This window comes from Populus alba, chromosome 13, assembly GCF_005239225.2.
Source record: "Populus alba chromosome 13, ASM523922v2, whole genome shotgun sequence".
NCBI classification, from domain to species: domain Eukaryota; kingdom Viridiplantae; phylum Streptophyta; class Magnoliopsida; order Malpighiales; family Salicaceae; genus Populus; species Populus alba.
In genome coordinates this window covers 8,894,009-8,916,843 of record NC_133296.1, presented here as the reverse complement: position 1 = coordinate 8,916,843, position 22,835 = coordinate 8,894,009, and the positions used below count along the sequence as shown (strand labels likewise).

Here is a 22,835-nt window from a genome sequence, read left to right as displayed (position 1 = left end):
ATGTTCAATAAGCATGTACCCAACTCCATAAATTTTCTTCATTTCCTCCCTTTTTGGTCAAGATTGATGCGTGGTTGCCTCGTAAAAACTGAATTATAGGCAATTGTTTCGAGTAGGAGGGTGATCATTTGTCTTTCTCACCAAGCAGGGCATACAAGATGCTGTGCATGGTACATGTGTCCAAAGTTTGCAGGATAGTTTGCTTGCAAAATGCAGTAATCAGGTCCCTAATTCATGGGATAATATTGCTTTTGCTAGACACATTATCCATCGTCTGTCCGATTTGTTAGAAAGATCTCAAATGAAGGCGCGATCGATGCGTATTAACTTGTCTTTGCCCACAATCGTTTTACTCGAAAGGGAATTGATACAGTGGTATAGATCATGATGTAATCCATTTGGAAATAAACACCACCAATATGGGGACTTGTACATATGTCTTGAAAGGAAATGAACCCCAACCGATTCCAGGATGGATGCGTATTTTCAAACCTTCAAACTGCTCAAGGGGAATCCTTTAAATTTCCGTTTACTTTATTATTCCTATTTCCTTTCCATGACAGCCATATCCGATAGGGTGCGTAGCTGATCTTAACAAGATAGCAATCAGGAATTGGCAGAAGAAACTTCACTTTTCGGACCCAGCCGGGTCTCTCCTTCAGGACCACTAGTTGATTCATCCACTTCAAACACTGTCTTCTCCAACTTTGGCATTATGGGAGGTCTTGTTCTTCGTGTGACTGTCATCTTCAACCCTTCTGTTGTGTGAATTGTTGCTCCTGTTGTCATTCTAACCTGTAGAAAGATTATTTCTTCAGATATATATAAAATACTCCATCTTGTTTTTCCTTTTTCCAATCTTTTAAGATTCTGGTTGGATTTGAACACAGGTGTAATTATATGATGTTCTACAGACTGACGAGTACAATTAGATGACAAATCGTTTTAAGTGCTCCATGAAGCAAACCTCAAAGTCTTAAACCAATAGGAGCAATCTGAATTGGATTTGCAACCTATTTTTTGTTTCAATAAGATCCACAATGCAGCAATGGATCTCATTTAGATATTTCCATTAGTTTCAGTTAACATAACTATTGAGTAATCAAGCAAAACTCATACGATTTCTCTTTTCCTATACAAAAAAAATAAAAAAATAACCCATGAATTTCCTAGAACACTGACAGTGATAGAACATATTATATAAAAAGCATGAAGGGTATAGTTCGGTTTTGTTAACTGAAACTGACAGATCGACCTAATTGAGAATGCATTGACACATTGGGGATTCAAATGAAATTAAGAAAATAGGTTGGAGACCCAACAAAGAATACTTATATTGGTTTGGGAACTTTTGGTAAGTTTGCCCTAAAATTAATTAGTCACGCTTTTTTTTAACGTGGGAACTTACCTGTAAAGCTACTCTTGACATGTTTTTAGCGACATTAGACTCAAGTGATCAAAGGCATATAAGTGTTGGGGGCTATGTTTTGATTGGAAAAATATTAGCAAGATATACTTACCAAATACAGTTTTTGCTAGCCGCATGTTTTTTTAATCAAGATAAATAGGAAGACAAACTAGCCTCTAGGTCCTAACTTATGGGACAATGGTTTCTGTCACAGCTGGGGAAGTATTGTACAACTATTATAGTCATTGTAGTGCAGTTTAAGGGTGGTCGGCAAGTGCATGGACACATGTAATGCATGTCGGAAGGAGTATACAAGGGTGGAGAGGATTACATAAAGGGCACGAAAGAAATAACTCTTAATTCTCTGTTTCTCTCTTCTCCTCCCCTGCTTCTTACCTTCTGCTTCATTTTGTGAAGCCAAGCTTAACAGGTTCAGATTCAGAGGATGTGATCAAATTCTTTATGATTTTTATAACCTTTTTTTATTTGAGTTTTTTAAATTAAGAAAAGCTCATGGTAATTTTTTGGCTAATTTTTTGGCGCATTAATTCACTAACCTTTAAGATAATTAATTTAACATTTGGATTGTTGATATTTCTGCAAGTTTGCATGAAAATATCTACTAGGAGAATGATCTTGGGAACAATTATGCTTCACTAGAGACAGATCAGAGAATGAGTTAAAAATTTAAAGACAAGTTGAATTAATTTCCCCAACTTTTATACTCATCAAAGAATACCATGTTATTAAGTTTATGTTTGAACTAGTTATAAATTATTCTCTAATTTATTGAAATGAATAAATTAGTTCTTTCTATGATGAGAAATAATTTGACAGTCCTTCTACCAGCATTTACCTAACAGATTTGTTACTTTTACATAAATACCTAGACTCTTTTCATGTCTAGATAGCCTCTGTGTTCTCTCCTCATTTCTCTCACTCCATACTCCATCCTCACCGCCATATCGAAGAAGTACAAGTAGAGAAACCACAACAAAACCCCAGATCATGTAATAGGATTTCACTAAACTGTTAGAAATCTGTACAGTTCCACTGAAATTTACATATACAAGGAAGAACTAATGTTTCCATCTCAACATGTATAGCAAATTGCTTTTCTCACACAAATTCACTTAATTCTATCCCTACCGATGGTGATGATTGTTGTGCTAGCAATGGAAGAGAGAGGAGGGGAGGGAGAGACAGAGGTGAAGATGAAGAAGTGAATAAAGGCTGGCAATGGTTGCTATTGTACTGGCTAAGGCAAAAAGAAGAGGTGACTCCGAGGTAAAAAGATGAGATTGACAATGGACACTGATAAGTTTTGGGCAGAACTTGGCATGTGAAATCTGAAATCTAATTTTGTTGTCTATTTGTTCAGGGACCTTTATTGAGCTTTTTTATTTTCCTTTTTCTTTTTGGTTTTCCATTTTTTGTAGGAAAAGATGACTGGATTTTGAAATCTAAAGGAGTTCGAAAGGCATAAGCTTGGATTTTCTTAATTATAATAATAATTTTTTTAAAATTCTTTTCCTTTTTCTTTTCAATTTATATATTTATTAATCAGAAAATAAAAGAGAAATAGGTGATAGGAAATAAATAATTAGAAGAAAGGGCATTTTTTGAAAAAACTACTAAATTAATGACACCACGTCACCATATTTATCAAGGAAGAATGACGAGATACTAAGTAATTAATCGATACAAAACCACAAGTGTTGAATTATTTTTCATAAAAGAGGGACTAATTAATTAAACTATAGGAACTAATTTATAGTTAAGACTTTATACTAAATGTTTAACTATAGTCAATTCAAGCAACAAAATTACATGACGTACCGGTGGTGCTCCAAGTGCCACTTGAAAGTTAAATCTCCGAACAAGCATGGAAACGGCCACTATAGCCTATAAATCAGTGTAATGAACAATTAGCTTTTACATTGCAAATCACAAACGATTGAATGAGAAACATCACAGGTTCCAGTAAAGGATAATATGACAGTAAACCATGTTTTATTGAATCCATCCGGAAACAAATTACCTCAAATGAAGCAAACATGTCACCTATGCATTTCCGTGGTCCTCCACCGAAGGGCAAATAGCTGGAACAATGTATAATGGTGTGTCATTGACTTGCATAAGGATGGGGATTAGATATTATGTCGTCCTGACTAAAATAGCAACGTGAAAATAGCTGCTATAATTGGAAAAAAAAAATTTCTTTGAGAATAACTACAGTCTAAGTCCATAATGCAAGCTAAGTTAGGACACTTTTGAGATTACGCATGCCTCTTGCTTCTTAGATGACGATGCCTTTTGAGAAGGCCTATGGTCACTGGGTCGGATTGCTTTAACTTGCGAGGACTACGTAACATATATACCTAGTAGGTTTGGGGGAGGTATTAAGCTTCAAGCAGCCATTAAATACTTGTGGCAAAACAGCAGACCTCAAGTCCCATATCGAAGAATTAGACATGTTGTGGAACACTACATAACTTGATTAAAAATGCACTAATAATGATCTTGCTGGTCTTGGAAAGCATACGAAATGACCAGTGACCATGTATTTCCTAGAAAACCTACAAGAAGACTTTGGCCTGGATGGTTCCGAAGAACACAACCAACTTCAACCACCCTCTAGTACCCCACCACAAGGTCAGTTCCATTTATCACCAGAACTACCATCTAGTTCCACAGCCACATGAACAATTCCATTTCTCACCAGAACACCACATCATTTTCAACAAACACATACCAGAAGACAACAACACATAAAACACCCAAAGTACACCTCAAATACAAACCTAACAACCCCAACAAGGCCTACCTACTCCAAACTATACCACAAACACCAACCAGCCTAGAAAACCCAAACTGCTTTACAACCAAAGCAAAGCCACCAAACATATTGACTTTGATTTAAAAAAATAGGAAATTAGCTCAATTAGTTTTTAATATTTATGTCTAGTCTTCAGCTTTCCCCTACAAGTGTAATTGCTTCCAATTTATCCATAAATATATGGTCATCCTCCAATCTATTTTATCTCATATATTTTCATCCAAATTGGCAAACATACCCTCATATGAAAAAGCCAAATCTAACCTAATTTATTAAAAAACCAAACCATGAAAAAATGAAGGGATTTGAATCCAATATGAAAATTCACTTTGTTTTTTCAAATATATTTATTTTTAATAAATTGGAGGTTTTGAGTTTTTCAAGTAAAGGTATTTGTATTGGTTTGCACAAAAATATCCACCTAAAGGATAAAATGGCCAAGAAGAAATCTCATTGTTGTGATGAAAAAGTGTCCCTAAACCACAAATATATGAGCAAGCATTCATATATAAGATGCCATTATAGAAGAGGTAAAATAAGGCAAATATTGTTATGACATAGAGGTGTATGAGAATGAAGTCAATCATGTTTTTGTTAACACCGTTAAGGGTTTCTCTAGCTTTCAAACCCTTAGGGTAACGGGCTGAGTTAACACCAAGGTCTTGCATATAAATATGGTCAAAAGGCTACACTTCCATCTAAAACCTGTAGAAGCCCTTGTGGAAATGTTTTTATAGTGCAACTCAAAAATTATGTCATGATTTTGGGGGCTTAGTGCTATTTATTTTTGGAGATGTAGTGTCCAATAACAAAGACCTGAGGTCTCCTTATAGATGGGATGGAAAAGAAACTAGTTTTACAAGGCTCTACTGATGCTAGTCTACAATTTATAGAGATCAAGTATATGAATAAACTTCTATTAAATACTTTTGAAATGACTAAAGAACAACAACATAGCCAAAAAATGATGGACAAGAAGGTTGTCTCCTATCTCAAATCAAAAAACAAGATTCTAGCTTATCTAAAATACTTGTTGAGTATCAAGCAGCTTTTGCAGAGCTTACTAGGTTGCCTCGTGCAAGGATACATGATCATGGAATCCCACTAATGGAAGAAGAACCAATGAGTTTTACACCTTTTTATTGTTTACAAAAAGATGTGCTAGAAAAGGTTGTAACTTAATCAATACAATTTTGCATAATAAAACCCAACAAAAGACCATATTTTCCCAATGATTTCCATTAGGATTAAAGACAACACATATAGACTCTACGTTAATTACAAGACACTCAACCGACTATAAATACAAGGCTTTATGTTTTCAAATAATTTATTTCAATTTCTTAAAAAATCTCTTTTCTTAAAAAAACATCTCTTAAATTTTAGTGATGTGTAATTTCAATTCAAACAACATAGCAATAGATTACTACAAAGTTAGATGATTTTTGTCTTAGTAAAGCATAATTTTTCATAATTAAATAGTTTAATATGTCCAATCTCACAAAACAACACAATATATGACACAAACAAAAACAACAAGAAAGAAAACACGGAATTATGCTAAAAATGGAATCACATAGAAATCATAAATTGAAATTTTATTACTTAATATTTTCTATTCAGATAGTCTAACTCTCTAGATCATTTAAAACTCCTTAAATATATCTAAAAAATAATCTAAACAAAATAAAAAAAACCTAAAAATAAATAATAAGTACTAAAATTCTTAAACAAAGCTTGAAAAACAATAAATGAGCTCTAAATCAAATATAAAAAAATCCTCAACCAGTTATAAAAGTATGGCAAATCTTGAACATTAACTTATGGGCATTATCGAAAGGTCTTCTTGATTTTCAATTACTGTGATATTGTAACCTTATATGAAACAATGTCTCTAGAATTTCCTAACAAAATTTCAGCCCAATCTAATGGTTAAATTACAAATTATGTTTAATAACATAAAACTACATGTAAGGGGAAAAAATCTTCTACATCGGTGTCCTTGTGGTGGAAAAAACTTCTCTTTGAGTTCAAATTGTTCATGCCTCAATCTCATAGATGTCCAATCAAGACTTTTCATCCTTTTTTCTTTCTTCTCTTCAAGTATATAATAATTTGACATCAACTTCAAACTCTTCATCTTAAAATTTGTATAAAAGACAACAATTTACATATTATTTATTTTCCATTAACTTCTAAAGTAATGAATTGCAAATCTTATACTTATTTCATCAATGTGTAGTGTTCATATAACCTATGTACACATCTACATTTGTGATAACAATAACCTTGTAACCAAATGATCAACATAGTCAAAATCAATAATTTTTTTAGAACCTTTTATGTTTTCCTTGCACTTAACCTCTATCTCATCAACAAGAACATCATCAATGATATCATTAGCATTATTGTCATTTGTTATGATGTAGTCATCAACATAATCATCATAAATTGGTGGAGAATATCAATTCACATCTATCTTACCATAAACAAATCACCAAAATCTCCACGATACTCATCCTGATTAAGAACTTACTCTCTTTATTCATGTTTTTGAAACGGGTTTCCAAAACACATAATGGATCCATGATCTCCCAGGCTCCTCACCTCCTCCAACCGACAAGTTAATTTTGCAATTTGTCTTTGCATGATTTCTATCACTAGTTCCTAAACATCTCTTTTTAATTTTGATATTTGTCTCTTTATGTCTTCTATCACCAGCTCCTAATGTTTCTCTTCTGAAAGAGGACCTCTTCATCTCCTCTTACCTTAAAACATTCTGCTTTGCAACTTCTTTCAACTATTATTATTTCAAAACATACAACAAACAAAATAACTTAGGATTTTAGCACATGGTAAGCAATAACTTGGGATAGTTGGGCTTTGATACTAACTAGCGTAGATGAAAACAACACAAGAAAGACAACAAGCACAAGAACACAAAATTATACTAAAAAATGGATCACATAGAAACATTAGTTTGAAATTTTATTACTAAATATTTTTTGTCCAAGTAATCTACCTTTATAAGAAGCTTACAACTCCTAAAGTAAATCTAAAAATTAACCTAAACAAGCTAGGAAGCCTAGAAAAAAACAATAATAAAAATCATAAACAAAACTTGAAAGATAATAAAAGAGTTTCAAACCAAATAAAAAACAAAAATCTTAAGCCAACTAGGAAAATACAGCAAATGCCGAACATTAACTTATGGGCATTACCGGAAGGTGTTTTTTATTTTCAATACTGTGAAATTTTAACCCTATAAAAAATAGAACCTTTAGAATCTCCTAGCAAAGTTTCAGCTCAATCCAATAATCAAATCAAGAATTATATTTAGTAACAAAACTATGCATTGAAAAAAAAATTCTTGCATCAACATAATAAAGCACAACACAACATGCATGGGCCAAACAAGCCCTTAGTCTTTGATGGCAAGTTATCTAAAGCCCAAAACTTGGGAGCATATGGGCGGCCCATTGTTTTAAATTAGGTGACCTTTTTCATATAACAATTCAACCTATTTTCTTTTAGCAAGAATGACCCAACATTTTAATTCATGGCTTAATGCTATCTTTCTTGTAATAATTAAAAAATATTTCTACTTCTTTGAAAAATCACTAGTCTTGAAATTTTCCCTCAAAATTAAATCAAAATATTATGGTTTAAGCATGCAACAACCTAAAATATTGTACCAATTAAACTTACCCTCCTAATCCACGAATTGATCCAAGTTTATCCTACTCAAATCCAATATCACAATATGAATGTTCCATGTTTCTGGTAACTATATTTGGACAATTTTGATGAATGTCATTAAACTCCTTAACCTAGGCCTTCTAAGCAAAATGTGGACATAATATAAAAATCCTATCACGTTAAAAATTTTGCTAATGCTATCAAGCTTAGATGTTTTTCTAAAAACATCACTTCATGGAAAATTAAGGAATCATTTTACGAATTGAGGAATCATGTTTATTGAATTCAAATTTTCCAGATGATAAAAAAAAGATTTCCTTGGCTTACATTTAAAATAACTAGAAAAGGATTGATTTACCCACAAACTATGTTTGTCCCAATTGAGTCCCTATCAATTGATTGTCCAAACTGAGCTCCTTTTCTAAGGATTGGTTCAATTAACTTCCTATTGTTACCTCGACTTGAAAAGTCTATTGATTTTCATGAGATTCACATGTGCATTTAGTTTTAGTTAGGCCTTGGCACTAAACAGATGCTTCATAAAACATTTGGGGCTAAATATTCATGACAAGTAAATATTTCTACTATAACTCAACCACATGATGCATGTGAATGAACAAATATAAAAAGAGATTTTCATCCCTTTGTGTGTTAAAAGGCTCAAGCAAACATGGTTTGATTTTTAACTCCACAATGATTTAAGGGAGCCTGAAGTTCATGCCAGAAATAGGCTAAAGTTAAAGGCACATATAAGTCATGGCAAAATTAACGCATTCATTAATAATTCATGATAAAGGTTAATTGAGTAAAATCTCAATAAATGGGGTACTTTGGTGGAGGGAATAGATAGCTTTTGGAGTCAATTAGGACATATATAATAGTTTGAGAACAAATTTTTCCCTTCTCATATAATAATTAAAGAAATGAAAATTAAGAATTAGTTGAACTAAATTAGAGAATAAAAAACATGTTTTTCCAAGAAAACAATTTACACTTTCATCTAATAAACATGTTTCTATGACTTTCTTTTTCTTGGAAAAAAATTCTAGCTCTCTCACAAATAAACAAAATTTAGCTTTTTCACCTCTTCTTGAGAACCAAGCTTCTTGGTACTAGCAGCATCTATTGCTGTTATACATGGCTTCACGCAACATTGGACACCAGTCCAGAATGTGCCTTTTCTTTGTCATTCTTACTTGACCTATCTAGACATCATTACCTAATGCAACATCAATCTCTCCCCAACCGTAAGAGATAATTCAATCTTCTTACCATCCTTACCACGTGACCTATACAATTCAGATTCACCATCCTCGAAATTCCTGCTTCTGCCTCAACCATGTTTGTTCTTCCATCTTGCCTTTTTTTTAGACGTTCACGAGACCAATGGTCACCATACAATAAGATACAGCTATCTAGAATATAAAGCCCTTTGTTTATTTGGAGGTCACTCTTATAACAATCCAAATCAATTTTTGTGGCCTTTGCAAAGCTGTTTGGATAAGATCCATGCTGTTTTGGATTCATAAATAGCATTCGATGCTTGAGCAGCAATAAAACTCATTCGTTCATCAAAAGTCTTCTTTACAAATGCTCTTTTAGCTTTTCCTGCTAAATTGATAAGCCCCCTCCACAGTCTAAACCCTATATGCCAATAAATGACCCCAAATTAAATTTTTTTCCCCAACAAGAATTGAGATGTAACAACTTTTTCGGGTTATGTCAAACCATTTTGCAAATACAACTCATCAAAATCTCTCATGGTAACCTCTATAACCTCCAATAAATGACCTTTGTCACATATATTGGTAACCTCTATAACAAATTCTACTTGTAAGCATCAGATAAGAACATTTCCTTCAATTAGTTTGCTATGTTCGCACCATCAAATTCCTGACGACAACCACATTTCCTCTAACCTGTCCCACCAACCATCAAAAACACCATTGTAACAAGATATATGCAGTCAAAGAAATTATCCATCATAACCAATTTAAAAGATGATTCGGACCTTTTTAACTAGCAAAGCCAGCAACATCCATCTTAATCCCTGATCTCAAAATCATGATTTACTTATGATGGTGACACACTTGGATTAACATTTCAACATTGTCTCAATGCAACCCTAGTGGTTGTAGTTCGCTTTTGAAATCATCATGAAAAGGATTGATATCATCATTCACGGCATGCAAACTATCTTTCCATGCCTCTAGGTCCACGCCTTTATTCATGTTTCCTTTTGGACAAAACTTTGCTCATGTAGTCGATTTTTTCCCAGCACACTACTATCAATAGGTTGCTCTCAACACAACATCTACCATGTTTAGGTAAGCCACTTATGTTGACAATCCAATATAAGATCATCCCTTTATCTCATGTTTAAACTCCCTAGTCTTGCCACAATCAATACATATTCCCGAGCCTTGAAGACATGCTTTGATACCAAAAACTTGGTGTAGCCAACACAAACGACAAACCAATAGCACTAAAAGATTTTTTAGATCTAAACTTAACACTTAAATAAGTAAATAAAAAGTAGGAAAAGCATACAATATTTTACATAAGTCAATAAAAACTAACACTTGAATAACCTTAATATCAAACTCACCAAAATTTCCAACTTCCTTTCCTGTACTCTTTTATATTAAAACACAAGAAAAAGGATTACCAACTAAAATCTCAAGGGAAACAAACTAAGTTTCCATAAAAAAAATAAAGATGCATAAAAAATACTCCCTAAATCGTCTCCAAACCATTTTTCTTCCCTTACACAATTAATTCTTATGCCTCCTAGGTTCAATAGTTCCACCACAACCTATGAAAGAGACGTTGGCAGTTGTTCTAGTTGTCATCAATTTCAGGATCAATACCAACCATTAAAGCCTCAAATACTTGCATGCGCACAAGATAATTATCACTAATCAACATATGTGATTGACAAGTTTCTAGGGTTTGACTATGAAATTATCTGCAAGAATAGAAAGGATCACCTGGTGGGCTACTGCACCTTTCAGATCACCTGGTGACCTAGCTTACTAACTCCTGTCAAATAATCATCTCAATTCAATAGCTTAAACTGTTAGATAAGGTCCCAAGATATGATTTATACTATTTTCTAATACTCTCTCAAGTAAAAGTCTTTTAGACTTGAAACATGCACAAGCACACACTATCTTGTGATATTAATTAAGGTCTCAAGTTATGATTTATATTATTTTCTAACACTCCCAAGTAAAATCTTTTTGGGCTTGAAACTTGCACAAGCGCATGCTATCTTGTGATATTAATTAATTTTAATTAGAAGAGAAAATGGGAGTAGTGAGATTCAAACTCGTGATCATTTGGTCAACTAGGCTTTGATACTATGTCAAATAATCATCTCAACTCAATAAATTAAGTTGTTAGGTGAAGTCTCAAGATATAATTTATATTACTTATCCCCTCATTACATGTTGATTTAATAGACAGGTTTAGAGCATCTTAGGAAGCAGATGCTACCATCTAGACTCTTATCCCAAGAACTGGAAGCCAATCCAGGTTCATATCATACTTATTTATGGCATCATGGTATTGAGCATAAGGGGCTAGTTGGTTGCAAGTCAAGGGCTAGTTAGTAGTGGACAGGTTCCTATGATTCAACAAAACATTATCAAGTTATTACACAGGAATGTTACAAGGGGCCATTGGAAGATAACAATTACTCAAGGTCAGTGAGTTAGTCTCTTGGAAGAAACAATAGAAACACATCATGTGGTTTGTTAGAGCAACCTATAAACCTAACAAGTCAATTTGTTGCAAACCCTTTGCAGTCTCTACTAGTCACTAAGGCTTTGCTCTCTGACATCATCATGGATCTTATTGAAAGTTTGTCAAAGTCTAATGGAAGAAGTGAGCTTTGTGCTTGATGGTAGATTGACTAAATGTGCCCATTTCATTAATGTCTCAACCTTATCTACACCAACAGTACCTAAATGCTTCATAGCAATCCCTTTATAGGATGCCAACCACAATCATCTTTGAGAAGGATCCTAATCCTTTTGGAAGGAACTTTGTTCTTTGAGAAAATTAGAGCTAGAGTCTCAACAGCATATCGTCCATAGAGTAACAGACAAGCAAACATTTTCAATAAATATTTGAGGACCTAATTGAGAGGTGTATGACTAGAGAGGCACCAATTGAATAGAACAAATGGCTTTACTTGCTGATTTGTGATACAATACTAACTACCATACTGTAAATAATGTTTCAATGTGAGACTCTATATGCTCAACCTCATCAATCACAAACCCTATTTTGCTCGAGACTTTCCAATTGAAGTATTTGACTCTTATTTGAATTAAAAAAGGTGAATATGATCAAATTATATGGAGAATAATTCAAGGAACAACAGGGATGGTGCATGTAGCTAACAAAGGAGGATTAAAAGGACCTCACAAGTAGTTGATCGGTTTCATTTAAGCCTAAAACCTTACAGACATGGTATAAAGGTTTTTGTGCCGTTTCATAAGCTTAAGCAAAGAACTATGATCTATTAAAAAATTACAAGGAGATATCAGTTATTCACTTATGTTCTTCAACCTGAATTCCAAATGGGAGAACTGCTACAATCTCTATTACTCTATACACAGTTGTGACTTAAATGAAGGGAAAAAAAATGAAGATGGTTGATGGCAAGAAAAATGAAAAAAAAAAAAATGAAAGTTCATTTCAATTAAGTGTCGTGATCACACTATCATGGCCAACAAAAATATTAATTGTTCATTATTTGGTTTACAAGGAGATCTTAACTCGAGTCTTGTAGGCTATGAAGATGCATCATGCCTACTGAATTACAACTCATTAGCAAGATTGTGAGTTTTTTATGACAATTATACAATGAGTTAGAAAAGACTAAAAATGTAAAAATATAATAATACGAAATCATGTGATTTAGATGATAATTTGACACTAAAGGGTGTATAGTAACTGACCATTTAAAATATATTGTGCAATGATTATTGAGAAAGCCATCAAGTCACAATGTTGCAATAAAATATTTCAATGAGATAGACAGCCTAAATATTAGTGAGCATGACCACATAATAGTCGCAAAATAATTACCAATCTAACAACTTAATTGGCAGATCAAAATCACCATACATCTCTGTATGGTAGAGGGTCCAATTATAGCTTTTTTTATTTATAGGAGCTGGTACCAAATCAATTTGGTACAAGGATATATGGTGATTTTAATCCTTTTTGCTCAGAAACTTAGTCCTGAAAAGATTAATCACACTATGCAGTTCCATCTTTGTAGTGTGTTCAACTAACTCAATTTGTTGATATTCTTCATATGCAAATTTATCCTCTCCAAATTGCAATAGAGCTGGGTTTTCTTTTTCTTTTCTCCCTTGCAATCAAGTTCCTAATTTGTTGTATGCAAACTATTTACTAGAGAGCTATGCATCATTTACGTGATTTTGTTAGAAGCAATCAAACTTATTAGAATAAATAAAATTGAAATTTGCCACCTTTTCATTCTATTTGTAGACATGATGTAATAAAGTCATAGATGAAGTAAAAAATGGGTGAAATCCACTTAATTCATGCAATATGAGATAACATTGGGCAGCATACCAGAAATTTTGGTTTGTTTCATTTGGATTGAGCCCGTCTAAAGGCCATCTATCAGGAATAAATTTATCTGCATCATCCCAGAGATTTGGACTGCGGTGGAGGTTCCAAATTGAAATAAATATATCCTCACCCCTGTCCACCAACAAGACAATAACATTAACTTTTGCATCGATCAATATTGTTGTTTGTTACTAAACCTTAGCATTTTAATCAATGTTTATGAGGCAAATCCTGAAAGTCATTGCGCAAGAATTCCATAGAAAAATGACGGTATAAATGAGATTGAGTAAAATTAATCAAACATCATCTTCCTTAATAAAACTTCTTAGGGAATATAATTACTAGCAGAAGTCTAATTTTGAAGCATCATAATAACATTTGTACTAATAAGAATAATGAAATGTGGATTGGGAATTTAGGAACAAGGAACGAACCTATTGATGAGATAACAAACAATTAGTACCTATATAGGTTTGTAATGAACATTGATTGCAGTGAGAGAACTTTAGTGATACAGTTAATGGGAATACATTAAATGTGTTACTAGATCCATGTGTTCTAAAATAGAAGGACATTGCCTTACTGAAACCACTACTCAGAACTTGTTAAAAACCTCTCCTATTTAGATCATAAATCAAAATATATTTGTAACTTGTTCGAGAGACTTTTGGCCTACTAACATAACAAAAGTTGGCAAAAGCAAACTGGACATTCAGATTATTTTCTTTCAAAATGGCTATGATTTCAATTAAGAGAGAGAAAAGGTTTCTTTACGACTTCCAAGCAATTCATATTACGAGATATTTTGTTTAGCTAGTAATAGTCTGGTTGTCTAGAAAAGACAAATAACAAAGTTATACACTATCTAAATCTAAACCATGTGTTGGCATGACACAATACTTATGCTACTGTAGGATGAGAGAGAGAAGTTTTTAGTTTTAGACTATATTTGTCTGCAAAGTAATTTCTTTAAATTTCTTTTTTAAAAGTAATTTTTATGGAAAGTGAATTTTTAAAAAAAGAATTATTTTTTTTATGTTTGGTAGTGTTATGAAAATTAATTTATAAAATATTTTTCACTATTTGTCTATGTTATGGAAATTAAGTTGGATAATAACTTATTAATATTTTATTTTTTTTAATTTTATTAAAAAATTATGGGCCAAATCTGATAGATACAAAAGTTGAAGGAAATAAAATTAAAAAAATAATAATAATTTCATAAATTATTTCAAATAAAAAAAAATAGTAATAAAAAAATGAAGACCATATCTAATAGATAAAAAAATAAAAGATGATGAAATTAAAATAAAAGATTAATTTCATAAATTATTTCAAATAAAATAGGTAGCAATAAAAAAAAAAATAGGCCCAAATATGATAGGTAAAAAATTTCATTACGAAAAAAATAAGAGAAAAACAACTAGCAATCAAAAGATGAGAGAATTGATTTGTTCTTTCATAATAATTTAAAAGACATCTATGACATGAAAAGTAATGTAACTGATGTTAAAGGATTCTAATTCAAGGCTTGCATAAAGGATCATGAAAATGTTTTAATTGGACTTCCACGACATCAGGAAAAGAACTATTTGAACTCGAGGATGAGTTTTTTTCAACCGAGGGAACATGGCACATGAATCTTCTAATGTCCTATTGATATGGGGTTACTTGAGTTTGTATTGGCAATGCAAATGGGTGAAGTTTTGGATGCATGGAAAAAATAAGTTTACAATATGTGGTTTTCAAGTCCAGAATGTGATCTTTTCATATTGGAGTTTTCTTCAGGAAGTCATGTTTGTTTTAGTTTTTTAAGTTTTTTCAGTGTTTGTTTATGTTTTTTGAAAGTCAAAAATGCGTGTTAGTTAATATTTGTCTAGTATTTTTTTTTGTCAAAGTCATTTATTTTAGTTTTAATTATGTTAATTTGGGTTTTCCCTATACTTGAACGGTTGTTCCAAGTATACATTTATGATCCAGACCATATATAGGAATCTTTGGCAAATATTTGAATTGAAAGTCTTTGACTTGGTCTATTAACAAACTATCAAGTTTTGTATCTCTTTTATGAGAAATGAACTTATACCTTAACTCTATATATCTAAAGTGGTGATTTATTCTATATATTTAGAGTAGTGAATCTATCCTCTTATGTTTTGTATTTTAGAGTGTTTAATGAAAAAATTTCTTTGTATGTTAACTGTTATGTTTCCATATTCAAAATATCTCTATATCATAAAGGTATAACTAAAAATTTTGAATGTCAACTTTGAGTATGGATCATTAATTAATTGCATCCAATTCTATATGACATCGCTCATAAGCTGAATTTGTATTTTTTTCTTCCTTTCTTTTTTTATTTTAGTTGTTGTCTTTCAATTCCATGTAACGAGAAACTAGATGTAGAAGAATTTGTTTTGCAATAGCATTCTTTTTTAATTTGAATTTGTTTTAACCATTTTTGTCTCCACAAGCTTATTTTGCATAAACTACCTTATTTGAAAAACAAGTATAAAAATGCCTTGTTCAAAGAAAAAATATTTTATATGTAACCACGCAGCAAGTTAGTTACAATTCCTTCCAGAACTACTTCCAAAGTCTTCCACGAAATTAAAAGGCAAAGTTCTTAAAAAAAATACTTGGTTTAATGACCTTTTTAACCCTAAACTATTAAGGTTGTGGCATATTAAGGAGTATACAGATTTGATTAGTTTTGTCCTATGTTTTGAGGAAATATTATACCTCCATTTAATTTGATCTTTGATAGTAACCAAGAACCCCTTTTTAGAAATTTATATTTTGACATTTTTAATTGAAATTTTTTTATAGATATTAATAAAGAAAATTAATTCATTTTCACAAATAATTTCAAAAAAAATTGAAGTCAAAATTTTATTTTTTTTAATCTTCGGAGCAAGACAAGTTCAATAAATTATGAAAAATATAAACTAGACTAGAATTATCTCGAAGCACTAAGAAGGTTATGTGAATTTACAAGATAACATTAGTGTGATTCTCAAAATGTTTGCACAAATGTTCCTTAAAATTAACCTTTATTAAGTTTGCTGACAAAATTTGGGACCATCCCAAATTTTTTTCTACTTTTTTCAATTTTTTCAATATTTAATATTTAAGAAAAATATAAAAAAAAATGCTTCTTGATCTCACAAAGTCTTTAAAATGTGAAAATTTCCATTTTTTTAGTATATTCAATTTTCATTAGCGTGTTGAAGATTTTCAACTTCAAATACCAAAACTTGAATTTAAAAAAAAAATGATTTTTTTAAATGATCAAAGTTAAATCAAGCAAAGAGACAATATTTTCCCAAAACATAATAGTTGAATAATAAAAGTAACCAAATTAACAATACAGACCTCAATGTGCCAAAACCCTAATAGTTTAGGGTAAAAGAAGTCATTGAACAAGGAGTAAATTATTATTTGATTCGTGTGTGGCTAAGTTTACAAATTAGTAAAATAATTACTTAGTCTATTTAATTTAAAAAACTAAATATTGAGTCCATGTGTTTTAATATTTGATTGTAACTTAATAATTTTGTTGGTTTTCATGACAATTTTTTTTTTCTATGTCTTTCATCCTTAATCAAATTTTACAATCTCACCAACTAGAAACAAAATTAAAAGCATTTAAAAAATGATAATTTAAAAAATTTAAAAAGAATTAATATTTAATTTTGATTAAGGACTAACTCATGCTTTTCAAAACTAAAAAGACTAAATTATAATTTACTTTTTAAAAAAAATAACTTATAGTAGAAAACCATGTGCGGGCATGGAGAAAAAGAACATCATAGATACTCTTTTCTCTTGGAAATTCTCTGGTTTGGCTTTGGACAGGTGCTTTCATTATAGTGATTTCACGACAACAGGTGTAACGATATAGAAAGGTATTGGGGACTGTGGAGAGCAATTGAAAGTGATTCAACGAGAAGGTCCTGGGAATTTGAACATGGCTTCATGAAGGTATGAATTTATGTTTATTGTTTGATTAACATGAAGTACTTCAATACAATACGGATTAGAGAACAAAATTTAGACTAACAATGGAAAACAAAACTCTAGACTAAAAAATGAAGGAAAAGCTCAATAAAATCTGTTTCATATCCTTGAGTAAAAAAAAAAAACCTCCACAATTTACTTTCTATAATTAAAATCCCTCTTGGATATACGCCATGTGTTTTCTTAGTAGAAAATCTTTACTCCATCTTCACAATAATTTGATTTGAATCCAAAAATATTGACAACAATGCTTTTGAAACTCTGATACTAGCTAATTTTGGGATTTATAAGGCATATTAGCATTTATGTTTTCCGATTAGATACCACAATCTACTCTCTCAGTTGTGCCTGAATTTCAATGAAACATGTCATGCTCTAGATGAGAAAGTGACAGAAAAATGCATATCCAATAACCAGAAAAATTCAGAGTTGATTGTGCATTAGTGAAATTACCTTTCTATGGGGTACTTTCCGAGCATGTCACCCTCAAGAGAGCGACGAATTAAGACCGGTGGTTGTGGATAGAGCCTCAATGACTGCAAAAAAATTGGGAAATAAGACTTCAAGCCATAATGTGTTAAGAAATATTCACTAGAAAATAAATATGAAAAGAATAATGTTAATCTTCTTACTTCATTAATTACTCGAGTTGTGTACTTTAGTTTCTTCATGTCTTCTATGGTTGGAAATCGATCCCCTAGAACACAATCAACCTAAATATTACAAAGAGAAATAGTTAAGATAATAATCACAAAACACAATCAACATCATAGGATTGGAAGATTCAAAGCACGGTGCATGAAACTCTAAGATACCTCATTTTGGAGCTTGGACATAACTATTGGCCCCTGCAACCATAAGAAAGAATACAATTATGATAATAACCTCCAATCATCCTATATTTTGAGCCTGTGTGAATGCTTACTAGTGTATGCATCTGATCCTAGTTAAATGAGCTAATTTTTTTGCATAATGTTTAAATAATATATTTTCCAAAAAAGAAAAATTGTTGAAAAACTAGAAGGCTTCAAGATGGTAGTGAAGATATTGGCAATGTATTAATTCTTTTGCTCAATGTATCATTTTTTTTCTAAAAAAATGCATTGTTATATTTGCAATGTGCAAGAAAAACTTTAGAATCATGAACAACAACCACCACCAAGCTTCACTGAAAACTTACAATCATGAACATAACATAGAAAATTTGGTAAAAAATTCAAAGAAATTATAAACTTAGGAAATGAAAATGCAATAAAGAAAATGAGCAACATAATGAAATCACATTTGTATGTTCATGAAACAGGTGTCAAGAGAGGTGACCGAAGAAAGAAGAGTGTATACAAAAGAGCATTAAAGTGCATGCTCAATTCCTACATCACTAAACCTTGACTTTGCATTACCTTTGATAAGAGATAAAAGGTCCATGTTAAAACTGCAGCAGATGTTTCATGGCCAGCTATAAGCATGGTCATCAAGTCATCACGGAGTTGCTTGCTAGAAACCTGTAAATGGCAGTAAGAAAATTTGCATTTATTTGAGCTATCAGCAAACACTTGATTAGAAAATTGCATACATCATCCCCTGATGCCAGCAGGAAGTGGAGAATACTGGGGTCTTGTTCATTCATGTATTCCTCATGGAACTGTGGATCTTCTTCATCAACCATCCTCTGCAGATGCACACATAAGCATATGAAGTAGAGATAAAACAGCACAAGGACTAATCAAGTTTAGGATGTGAATCAAGTTTGTGCTACAACATTACTGATAAACTGCATGCTAAGATTAGCCAAGATAGGTGAATCCAATTGGTGAGTCAGGAATTCCAATTCAAAGCTTGATCTAGGTACGTCTACAAGAAAGATGTTAACACTTCCAGATATGTCAAAGTAGGCATGAATTTAGTACTATCAAAGCATATTTACAGTTTCCAGGAACGAGGAACCAACAATGCAATATCATTGTCAAATACAGATTCATAAGCACGTTCATAGAAATCATGTTTACATTTCCACATGACAGATTCAAGTGAAGTGAGACAGGCAGTTTTCACAAAACAAGCAGTCAATAACTAACTTCCGGACTAATTATTCCCAATGGCAGTAGCCTCCAATTGTTAACATACTAACAAGTGCTGACTGAACAGCCTGTGCTTTTATTTTTTCCTGTTTACATGCCTCCAAAATAAGTATCTTTGCACCATCAGAAATCAAATGAGATCAATCAAAAGAAGTTCTTAACTGCTATCATATCCATGGATATGTTGCATCACAGTTACATTCATATAAATATACACACACCTACTTGTATACTAAAGCACAAAGCTGCTCAAATAATTGTCATCTTTACCTTGCAAATAGCAATCAGATCATCAAGTGTATCATTGATCAGTTTGAGTGCTGCAGCAACTTTCTTTTGCTTTGGTGAAATGTCTTTCCAAATTGGGATCTCCCATATTGGAATTGGTGCAACACTTCGATCTTCTGCTTCTCTCAAAACTGTGTAAACAGCCTGCAAAAGTCGAAATAGAGGAAACTAAATGTGTTAAGCAGTAACACGCAGCAACTTCGAATGAAATGCACATCAGTGAAAAATAAATAATAATGAGGTTTGAGAAAATAAAGATAAAATAGAAAGCAAAGAAAGTACCTCAACTATTCCAGTATCATTTGTTAGTGAATCAAAGTCATAATTAAATACTGCCTTGCCAATGATATCCAGTGTTAAACGGGAGAAGAGGGACTCCATCTCTACATCTTCTCCATAAAAAGCAGCTGCATCTAGCTTTTTGCAAAGCCTATCTGTTGCTTCTCCAAATAAGCTAATCATGGCTGCTACATACTACAAATGAAAGTATATGAAATCTATGACCAAAGGAACTAATTGAAGACTGTCTAGAAAGAACTTTTGAGGTTCACCCAAGGTGAAGCAGCTCAATGGATCAAATAGTTTCTACATCTACATTTTGTCAGAGATCTTGCTAGTCATATGCCTCATGAGTAAAGGTATGGTGCCAAAGAATTTTTTGGTGTTTTGAACTCTCTTTTTTTTCCCTTTAAACTCTTCACTAAATAAAGCATAAGCATCATGTGAACAGCTTAATATTTGCATTGGCATTCTATGACAATAAATAGAGAAACTTTATACATTCAGAGTCTTGTCGTGTGAATAAAGACCAATAAAATCAAAGCACCAACGAGTTAATCTTGAACCTGTAAAGTAATTAGAATACCTTCTGATGCAATGAGGGCACTATAGCACGTCTTCGGACACGCCATAGCTCCCCATCTGCTGGGATGAGTCCTTTTCCCATGACAAATTCTAGAATTTCTGCTAGGATACCCTGCATAGCAAGTAAAATAAATGTCAGTGAAAATGCTCGCACATCAACTTTTAAAAGAAGGAAGGAAAAGGTAAATGAATAGATGGAAAACAATTTACTTTAGAATAAGCCTTTGAATTGTCCCTCAGTATATGTTTGGCGATGGAAGGATCGGAAACAATCAAAAAGGACTGCAAACAAAAAAATGATGGACCAAAACCCATGACTGATTTGATAACATGCCCTCTAATTAAGTAATCAGCTACAACTGGTTTCAGAAATCTGATTAGAACAAGAAGAAAGAAACCTTGGGTCCAAAAGTCAGCCTAAAAATACCACCATAGGTGAGGTAAAGCTCGTACAAGGGTATGAAGAAGGGCTCACTCCTGATGGCGCTTATTTTCCCTTTCGCCTCTGGAATCTTCGGATAATCTTTGTCCAAGTCAACAGCCCATTTGAATAGAAAGTCCAGAATCTCATTTGAAATTCCCAATTTTGACAAGCCATTCCTCAATACAGATGGAAAACTAGTTGGAATGAAAAATAAAAGAGGAACAAATCGTAGTCACTATCAAAAATTAACCCGCTAGCACATTAAAAGCATAATAAGATAAAATACCCAGATTGCTGCACTGTGAACTCTCCAGAAGCAATCCTGGCAGACAATTCAGCCCGTCGTTTCTGCTCAAGAATCCTCTCTACTTTCTTCACGCCATTGTCCACAGAATCCGGCTCTCTCCCATTTGAAGAAGAAGCACAAGCTAGAATGCTACTAAATTTACATTTCCCTCCTAAACATAAACAAAATTAGTGAAAAAGTTTTAGGTATAAACATAGAAAAAGATTAGATGGTAATTTTGTATATCAAGGTGTCAGCAGTCAGTAGTGAAGTTAAAGAAGAGAAGAATTAATAGTCAATTATGTATTAGTGACTACCATTTTTTATGGCAGGAAATGAAGATGAGGTGATGATGGGTGGGATTTGAAGCTTATGAACACAGATGGATGATGATGATGGGACGTTAAGGAGAGAGATATTGGCAGCCATTTACTTGTCCTCTGTATGTGACAGACACAGAGTTCCAATGACACTGCTCATACGAACATCATCGGATGGTGCGAGTGTTTGTATGTTTTATCAGCGCTGCCCAGACAAGAGAGCACAAGACAACATCTATATATCATTCCTTTCTTATCATTACTGGCTGGCGCTCCTCGATTTCTAACCGCTACAGAACAAACTATTCCACTTGGAATCTTTCTACCAAATATACCTAAGCTAGGCTTTGCTTTAAGTACAGTGGTTTAGTAGATAGGTGTTTGCTATACATGTATTTTTACATTAGATTAGACAGTTGACCGCGTGCTGCCCGCTGAAAACTTTTCACAGTGTCATAAACTTACGCTACATTTGGCATTTCGGTTTTCTTGAAAAAAAATATATATATATTCAAATAAAAAATAATATTTATTACATTCTCACTTCAACAATAAAATGTATTGAATTGAGCTAAGTTTTAAAGTAAACTAGGTAGAGGTTGAACCAATATAAATAATAAAGAGGAACCAATATGGTCCAATTAATATGAAAGGTGCACCCGTGCATCAATACATACATGTGTTATTAATTTAAAAAAACAAAAATAAATCAATATTTTCGAGCTAGTAATTTTAAAAAGTAATTAATTTTAAAAATTGTCATTGTATCTTACTTTTCTTTCAAAATTAACATGGGAGTGACCACTCGCTAATAAGCCATGTTTTTTTTTCTTTAAAAATATTATTAAGCTTTTTTATTTCAAATATCAGTCATTAATACTCATCATTTTATTTTTAATATCTTTTCTTTACAATTTGTGTATGTTGTACTACTTTGACGTGATAATTGATTTATTGTTATGGATTTGTTTTCAAAATCAAATTTATTAAAGT

The 22,835-nt window shown here is 32.3% G+C and overlaps 1 protein-coding gene across 1 annotated transcript; it reads right to left on the bottom strand.

The window, feature by feature from the left end:
* Window positions 1-297: 297 nt before the first annotated feature.
* LOC118040556 (protein LUTEIN DEFICIENT 5, chloroplastic) lies at window positions 298-22,149 on the bottom strand. The gene is made up of 16 exons (XM_035047515.2): window positions 21,840-22,149; window positions 21,523-21,694; window positions 21,211-21,430; window positions 21,023-21,094; window positions 20,814-20,924; window positions 20,231-20,422; window positions 19,931-20,092; window positions 19,156-19,251; window positions 18,983-19,084; window positions 18,398-18,430; window positions 18,215-18,295; window positions 18,036-18,118; window positions 13,563-13,694; window positions 3,450-3,510; window positions 3,248-3,313; window positions 298-795 (listed from the first exon to the last, which is right to left on the bottom strand). Exons 1-16 carry the CDS (start codon window positions 21,949-21,951, stop codon window positions 607-609), a joined length of 1,884 nt encoding a protein of 627 aa, XP_034903406.1. The 5' UTR covers window positions 21,952-22,149; the 3' UTR covers window positions 298-606.
* Window positions 22,150-22,835: the final 686 nt, after the last annotated feature.